General features: G+C 41.7%; 1 protein-coding gene across 1 annotated transcript in view; it reads left to right on the plus strand.

The window, feature by feature from the left end:
• The window catches only part of LOC107294148 (solute carrier family 46 member 3-like), a 10,440-nt gene extending 1,689 nt beyond the window's left edge, over positions 1-8,751 (plus strand). The window contains exons 2-5 of the mRNA XM_015823354.1: positions 1,912-2,776; positions 4,748-4,831; positions 6,465-6,621; positions 8,565-8,751. Of these exons, the coding sequence (XP_015678840.1) occupies positions 1,912-2,776; positions 4,748-4,831; positions 6,465-6,621; positions 8,565-8,652 (1,194 nt within the window). The 3' untranslated portion in view covers positions 8,653-8,751. The remainder of the gene's footprint in view (positions 1-1,911; positions 2,777-4,747; positions 4,832-6,464; positions 6,622-8,564) is intronic.
• Positions 8,752-9,071: the final 320 nt, after the last annotated feature.

Genomic DNA, 9,071 nt, shown 5'->3' on the forward strand with positions numbered 1-9,071 from the left:
CTGATCCCAATACTATTTTATCCAATTCTATCGGTTCTAATTTAATGCCTAACTCTTTTTTATCTTTCCAATATCTCGCCTGTAGCTGCAGGTACGCCCACCATTCTAGATCTATCCCTTCATCCTGGAGGGTTTTCCTGGATTTCAATTCCCCTCTTTCATCTAAAATATTTTTATATGTTATGATCCTATCTAATTGAATAAATTTCGGATGCACATGCATTTCTAACGATGAGATCCAACTCAGTACCTGAGTGTAATTTGGTTGCCAAATTTTTGCCCACCTCCATTCAGAATTCTCAAGAACATTTCAGGGTTTTACATAAATTGGGGGTAAATACTTTTGCACCTTTTTTCATTACTTCAGAAGCCTACTGCCATACTGCTGCCAAATAAACTATAGAAATATGTCCCGGGAGGCCCCTGAAGTCAAACTGGCTCAAAGAATCTTTACAACATGGCTTCCAAACTCAGTACAGTATTGCCTGATGTGTCCACGTTTCAGCTATTAGGATTTCTAACCATCCTGCCAGGAAACAGTTGCTACATCAGTCTATTAAAGGATACCAGATTGGTGAAGGTTGATATGCAGATATAAAGTTACTAGTGCATAATTTCCGTAACTATGTTTCAAGCCACATTGATTTTCCTTAAATGGCATGCTAAATTAAGCTAGCTCAATTTTATATTAGCTGAGTTTCTGGAGTTTGTTTGTCTAATGCACACACAATCAGTGATGATCATATCCAAAGAAAAGATGGAGGCCATACTGAAGTGATTAAATGTATGAATCAAAAATAATATAAAAATAACAGTGATAGATAACCTTAAATCTTTGTTCTTGCTATTACATTTTCATCCTCCTCCAAGTTCTCAGATCATCATTTTTGTGGCCTTGTTATTTTTTTTCTTATTTCGCTTATGCTTTTTAGCTGTAGTTTGCATTGCGGGCACAACTATAGCTCCAGGGCTGGATTTTGCATCCAGAAGGTCCAAACTACAGTCCCTGATATCTCTAGATCAGGGATGTCAAACTCGCAATGTCACATGACATGTTGCAACATATCGCAACTTTTTCCCCATTACCGGAGCTGGGGTGGGCACAGTTTCAGAATGATGCATCTGGCCCACGGGCTGGCAGTTTGACACCCCTGTTCTAGATAAAGATGGGGAAAGACCAGATTTTAAACTCTGGGAAATCTCTTATACTCAGTTCAGGCTGTTTTGGTCTATAGCAATCCTTTGGTATAAGAATTTTTTTTGTATTTAATTTGAATTTAGAACAATGTGCTGGCATTAAAGAAACATATATTCCAATTACTTTGGCTGTTTTGTTCAAATTGCTTGAGGCATAGTGAACACTAAAAACCCTCACATCATCTTAAAAGAAATGGAATATTTCAGGGATTTCACAGTATTTCAGCTGGATAAAGTTGATAAAAAATAGAACATACTTGATTCAAACCTATTCACCTGCTAAGAAAATTGAACACTAATCACTTGGACACTTTGGATAATGTCACAAATAGTTTCTGTTGCATTTCAAAGTGTGCTGATTCCATAGTTTGTTTTACACTACATACAAACTACTTACATATCCAGGATAGATATATTAGATAGTAATTTACTGTCAGCTAATATTTCATACACTGGATAATAAGATGGAGCCTAGCACATAACAAGATTAGTCTAATAAATCTATTATACCATTACAAGACTCTTTTTAATGTGTTGGCTATTTAACTATCACAGCAATGGCTTTAGAATATGTCATAGTATCTTTGATTGCTGGTTTCTGTACACAAAGCTTTAGTAGTAAACCAGAATTACTATTTATAGATGAGACCAGATGTTGAATTATAATGCATGCATTGACTGATTTCTCTCTCTTCTTATATTATTTTCTTTCAGGAAGTCCAAGAAAAAACCTCCCTCTTTGCTATGAAAACAGACTTATGTGGGGCAGTTTTCAGCGTTTTGGTGGCCTTTGTCCTAGTAGCGAATGGAGATCGATATGGACGCAAAATATCATTGGTTCTTCCCCTGGTGGGGAGTCTTACCAGCAGCATCTTCCTCTTTGTTATGTCAGACTTGTCTTTGCCCCTGTACCTTTTCTTTGTTTTCTCCTTGGTTGGTGGACTGTTTGGAGACTTGGCTACTTTTCTTGGAGGAGCCTTTTCCTTTGTAGTTGATTGCTGTGAGACTCAGAGACAAAAGACCATCCGAATAGCCGTGGTTGACTTAATCTTTGGATTCACATCTGGATTGGGAGGATTGATCTCGGGGTACATTCTAAAAGAAATAGACTTTATGTGGACATTTGCCATGATTTCTCTATTTCACGTGGTCAACATTTTTTATGTCATATTTTGCTTGGATGAAACCGTGAAAGTCTCTGCATTCCAGACACAGTCTTGGCGGGAAGGTCTTAAAGACACTCTTTCTGGAGTATATATGCTCTTTAAATCCTCATCCTGTAAGAAGCGAATTTTAATGATCTTGCTGCTTTGTACATTCATGACTTACCTTTTCACAATGTTTGGAGGGATTAGTCTCTATGTGTTATATGAGCTGAACGCCCCCCTCTGTTGGAATGCCATTTATATAGGATACGGCTCAGCTGTGTCCACCTCAGTCTCTGTGACTGGATTCCTAGGGATTGTTCTTCTTTCTCAGTATCTGAGAGATAGCTACCTTGTTTTTATTGGAATCTTCTCTTATATGGGAGGAAGTATCATGGCCGCCTTTGCCAACACTACGTTGTTGATGATGTTGGGTAAGTTTCACTTGGTTAAATTCAAAGGTGATGGTAAAAATTTTTGATAATGTAGATCAGTGTTTTTCAGTCTTGGCAATTTTAAGATATGTGGATCTCAACTCCTAGATTTCTCCAAGTTGGGGAATTCTGTGAGCTGATATCAACATATTTCAGAGGTGCCCAGATTGAGAAATATTGATGTAGGTGATTAGAACATTGGTGGTGCTTGTTATTTTCTACATTATTCATGGCACTGGTCCAAGACTCAGGTCTTTCTTGTGGTCAACTGCCCAGACTTTTAATTGGAAATGCCAGGGCATTTAACCAGGACATTCTCTACGCAAGGTTCAAACTCTACACTCCAAGTCTGTAGTATGCAAGTGAATGAAGATTGTAATATTTTAAAAATGTGCTTCAAATTCCAATTTCCATCCTGTTAGGATAGTGGTTCCCATCCTTTCTGGCTTGGTGGACTAGCAGGGGGGGAGGGGATGGTTCTTTGTGAGTGGCAGGCACGTGTGAATGCCTGCGCTTGCTGCCTATGCAAGTGGAGCTGTGCGCACACTTGCCTGCCACATGCGTGGCCCATTTCCGAATGGGCCAGGGGCCAGTAATGGGTAGCAACTCAAGGGTTGGGGATCCCTGTTTTAGGATCTGTAAGGCAACATAATAGCATCATAAAATATAAGCTACAATAAAACAACAGCAAACAGCAAAACTACTAGAGGCAACAATTAATATAAATTATACCAAAAGACCTTCTTGAAATAGTAGTACTATAACTCACTCCCTGAAAGCTAGCACTAAAAATAAAATGTAGCTAATTGCCACATTTTCAGTGGAAAATAGAGCTGAATCTTCCACTTCCTGTCCCCAATCTAATTTGCATAACCAGAAGGCGCCCACAGCAGATACTTGGCTATGTTACATCTATTATTTTCTTGTCTTTCAGTCATTTTCTATAACTAGATAGATTTCATTCTGTTAGTTTGTCAGCTCAGAGAATGTGATAACTTTCCATTTCCTTTGACTACTGTCCCCACAATGCTTTTGAGTAAGATAACATAATTAATTTAATAATATATTTTATAACTTTTGTCCATTTTCTACCATGCTCTACTCCACCTACACCATGACTGGTGTTATATGCCTCTGGGGAAACAACACCTACCAGATTTCTATTGCATTTAAAATCTGAATGTTCCTTCCTTTATATTGCTGTCATGAATAGTACCTTGCAACTTTAGGTTCAACCACATACCACAGTTGAAAATGTGCACACAAAGTAATATCTAATATCTTCTGAAAGAGATATACATTAAATTATTTTGGCGAGTACTTTGATTACTCATACAAAATTCCTAAGTGAACAAACATATTGCTTATGATACAGGTATTCCTCAATTTACAGCCATTCAGTTAGTGACTGTTCAAAGTTAGATTGGCACTGAAAAGAATGGCTTATGACAGGTTTTCACACTTATGACTGTTGCAGCATCCCCATGATCACATGATCAGAATTCGGGCACTTGGCAACTGGCATGTGTTTATGACAGTTGCAGGGTCCTGGGGTCATGTGATCACCATTTGTGACCTTCCCAACTGGCTTCTGACAAGCAAAGTCAATGGGGGAAGCCCAATTCGCTTAACAACTTAATGAATCACATAACTACAGCGATTCTCTTAACAATTGTGGCAAAAAGGTCCAAAACGGGGCAAAACTTATTTAATAACTGTCTTGCTTAGCAACAGAAATTTGGGGGTTAATTGTGATCATAAGTTGAGGAATAGCTGTAGTGAAAATGAACTTGGTAGAGGGCACCTTTTCCCTGCTTTAAATCCATGAGGATTTCTGAAAGATGGCACCATGCTTGTTACCCAGATAATTATTGGCTGTTATTTGCCCACAGTTAAAGCCTGTATAAATTGATTAGCTATTTGGGGTAATTACGTTAAAGACTGTTGACTTTTGTGACTCCTATTTTGCAGCGAGAGTACCATCGATGCTCCTTTTTATACCCATTCCACTTATTCGATCCATGTTGTCGAAAATAGTTCTTCCTAATGAACAAGGTGAGTTGGTGCTGCTAAAGAATTGTAGATGTCAAAAGAATCCAAAGAAGTTCCTTGGATCTGTCAGCTTGTATTTTCTCCCTGAAGCAACAGCTCTGTATTGTATTGTTATCTTAATTAATTCCAGCATCAACAACCCCATTTCCATTTGGTGAACGTAAGTCCCATTCGGCCACTGGATACTCAGATTCATGGCATTGAGTATCCTCATCAGCTTAATTTGGTGGCCATCTTTGAAATGTTGTGGTGATTCTTAGGAAAATGAAGTATCCTGCATACTAGACTTTCATCAACCAATCAATCAGTCAATCTTTATTCAATCATAGACCAGCAATTTTTTTTACTAAACTTGTGAGTGTAATGTAGAAAGTAGGAAAAGTTTCTGCTAGCCTAATAGCAGAGATCAATCTTGGAATGCATACTTAAGCACATTTTGTATCTAAACACAATTCACAATGTTTTTTATTGTGCTTAACTTTATGGTATCCATCTGCCAAGGTGTAACAGTTGACCTGGGAGGGTAATAATTGTCTGGGAGGGTAAAATCAGTTTCCAGCTTATAAATAATAAGTCGCCCAGCATACGTTGCAACTCTAATTTGCTCAAAAACTAATTGGTTTATTGGTTGGATTTCTATTCTGTTTTTTTCAAGATGTACATTGTATATCCCCTTTCCATTTTACTTTTACTGCCATCTTATGAGATAAACCAATCTGAGATACAGAGTCCGGGCCAATAAAAATCCTGACTAGGGATTTGAACCTAGTCTGACACTCTAATTACTACAGCAGTAGGATAAGGAAGCGTAATGCACGCTGCCCCAGAATTTGTGTGAACAGAATTAAATATGGGATTGAGAAGGGAAGGTTTATAGGACAAAATGGGCATCTTCCAAAAACTTAAACCGTATCGCCCCTTTAAAAATCTGGATTTCCAATCCAAAATCAGAATGACTTATTTTTCCTGTAGGTGAGGATTAAGGGACAAAAATGGAGTCCTTAACTCTTTCAAAGGCACTGATTTCTTTCCTTGACTGCCCCCTCCAACTATTTTTAATGTCCCCAAAATTCTACCCTTGCTCCAGTGGATGTTATGGTGACAGCCATATTTCTTTCAGACCCCAGCCAGGCAAATCTCCAGCTGAAGGGGTTTGCCCACCCTTGCACTGATAGCTCCAGATTTAATACTGTTAAAATGCATATGAGAACCAGCCTTGCTAATTCCATTCTGCAACTAAGCACATTACAGAAATCATAGAAAACAATTCCAGTCAGTGTGGCCCATGATTGTAGGGATAGTAGTATCGTCCTATTTGGAAAGTGTTGGCTGGGGGAAAGTTACACTAGCATATTTTACAGAACCTGTGTTATAAGGAAGGAGAGCCAGATAGACCAGCTTATTTGGTCTGACTCTTGTGGTCTAATTTGTGTGGTTCAGACATTTGCCTGACTGTCAGAGAAATGCCTTGGATGGTATGTGCAGACAGCTAAATCAATCAGTCCTGCCATTCTGTTGTCATCTTTCTGGTAGTGTAGTGTAGTTACACACACGCGCGCATACACACACCGCACATGCAAACAAACGTCTGGAGCTCTGTAATCTGTTTTTTCTTTTTTCTTTTTCTTTTTGACAGGAGCTTTATTTGCTTGCATTGCCTGCTTAGAGGTTGTGACTGGGACCATTTCAATTGCCGTTTTTAATACCATCTATTCAATGACTGTAGCATGGTTTCCTGGCTTCAGTTTTCTCTTATCAGCTGGCTTCTGCATAATTCCATTGAGTTTAATGAGGTAAGCAGGGATCATGCATTTTGTAGTGTTGGAATCTGTTTTGCAATTTCCCAGAAATGTTATCTCCATACAAAAGGGACTTTAGTTTTTGTATCCAATTCTCATTATTCGTATAGAGTCATGTTTTTCAGTTTATTATAGAAAATGTATTGTCATTTTATTTTGATTTGATGTTGTTTGTATTGTCATTTTATCCTTGATTATTTTAATGTTTTTATGCCACCCAGAGTCACTTTGAAAGGAGATGAGCTGCAAATAAATTGCCTTCCTCCTCATGCATGAAAAGCTGGCGAAGGAGGAAGCAAGCCGCAGCCTGCTACAAGCTCACCCATTAGCCATGCTCTTCACGCCACGGATCAGCTGTAGTGCGCCGTGGAGAGCAGGGCTGACTCGGGCAAGGCAGGCGCACACACAGACTCTGCTCTTTTCGGCGGCCCTTCTTGCCACTGGGGTTGCCGCTTGCTTCCTTCTCCAACTTCGCCAAGCCCTCTGGGTTAAGAAATGTGCGGGCAAGCTGCTGCCGGGCTCCTCCTGGGTTTCCATAGATCTCAGATTTGGCTGCCACAGGGCTATGGCGTGGGTGGAGCCACCTCCTGTTGGGCACTGATTGCTCCAGTGCTGCCGTTTGCTGCAGGACGCCTCGAGGCTCATAGCGCCGGTGTGGCCGCTTGCTGCAGGAGGCCGTGAGGCTCGGCGTGCAATCGGCGCAATTAGCCTTGCGGCCTCCTGCTGCAAGGGGTGGAACTGGCACAATCGATGTGACAATCCTCACAGTGCGACAGGTGAGCATGTAGTAGGCATGGACACAGACTCCGCTCTTTTCGGTGGTCCTTGCTGCTGGGGCTGCCACTTGCCTTCCTCCTTCGCCAACTTCTCATGTACAGGGAATCTGCAGCACCCACCTCCCCCCCCGTGCCTTCACTAAATCGATCACCCGACTAGAATTGAGGGGTAGCAGGCTGAGCATGCAGGGAGAGGCATGGAGGGAAGTGGGCAGTGCAGATTTTTGCTAGGCACCAGGCCGGCTTCTTGGTAGGCTGCTGCTGCTGCGGCGCTTGCGGCTCGGCTTCTTGCTGACTGGCAGAAGTACCCCGGCTTCAAGCCCTCTGCGTCAAGGAATGTGCAGGCAAGCTGCTGCCAGGCTCCTCCTGGGTTTCCATAGGTCCTAGATTCAGGTTGCTGCAGGGCTGTGGCATGGGTGGAGGCACCTCCTGCTGGGTGCCGATTGCACCAGTGCCATCGCTTGCTGCAGGACGCCTTGAGGCTTATCGTGCCGGTGGCACCGCTTGCTGCAGGAGGTCACGTGACTCAGTGCGTGATTGGCACAATGAGCCTCGCAGCCTCCTCCTGCGAGTGGTGGAACCGGCACGATTAATGCGATGATACTCACAGCGTAAGGGGTGAGCGTGTAGCAGGTGCGCACAGACTCTGCTGTTTTCGGCGGTGCTTCTGTGCCTGACCAGCCGCCTCAGATCAGCTGCAGTATACCGTGGAGAGCATGGCGGACGCGGGGCAAGCGCAAGGCAGATGCGCACACGGACTCAGCTTTTTTCAAGTGCCATTTTAACAACCGGTTCACCGAACTGAAGATACATTAAGTATCGGTTCTGCCGAACCGGTGCAAACCGGCTGAATCCCACCACTAAGTTATAATATTCTAAATAGCCACTGAAATTTGCTGTTGTCTATTTGGTCGTCCCCCTCCGCAAATATTCTAATGTGTCTGCTGTCCTGGTGCATGCATATTAAAGTGTCTAAAATGCTCTTAAGAGATTAGAACCACCTTTTGTCTTAATCTAAAAATGGTACAGTTTACTTCAAAGACAAGAAAGATTGTGTCTCTTTCATGCTGAAATCTAGGCTTTTTGCATTGCAATTTATGGCAATTTTATGGCATGTTTCTTTTCAATTAACTTAGTATGTCTTATCTCCTTTTTCCCCAGTTGGTTTATGTATGTTACTCGGCACGAAGAGAACTATATGCTACTCATAAATGAAGAGGAATGTCCTGGCCAGAATGACCACAGCTGAATAGAGAATACACCTAGCAGTTAACTGCTCTCAAGTTCTATAATGACCGGACCTGTGGATGGAGTTGCCAGAGTTTCAGTACTTCCATTTTGAGAGTTCCACAATAATTGATTGGGTCAAGTTTGCTTTTATCTTGGATTGCTCTAGGGCAGTGGTGGCGAATCTATTGGGCATGTGCGCCATCGCCCCAGTCCTAGGCCTTCAGCTGGGTTTTATAAAACCTTTTCACTTTAGGCCTCCGCCGCCATGGAGAAAAAAAAAGGTTCAATCAGTCAATTTCAACTTCTCACGGGGAAAAAAAAATCTTGCAAAGTTGGAATTGATTGAACTTTTTAGTCCCACCCAGTCTGCTGTTACTACTGCAGCCACGCCCACCCAATGGGCCACACCCACCAGCACCTGATGATGCATAAGTGGAT

Source organism: Protobothrops mucrosquamatus, unplaced genomic scaffold (genome assembly GCF_001527695.2).
Source record: "Protobothrops mucrosquamatus isolate PMUCROS unplaced genomic scaffold, P.Mucros_1.0 scaffold1846, whole genome shotgun sequence".
In the NCBI taxonomy this organism is placed as follows: domain Eukaryota; kingdom Metazoa; phylum Chordata; class Lepidosauria; order Squamata; family Viperidae; genus Protobothrops; species Protobothrops mucrosquamatus.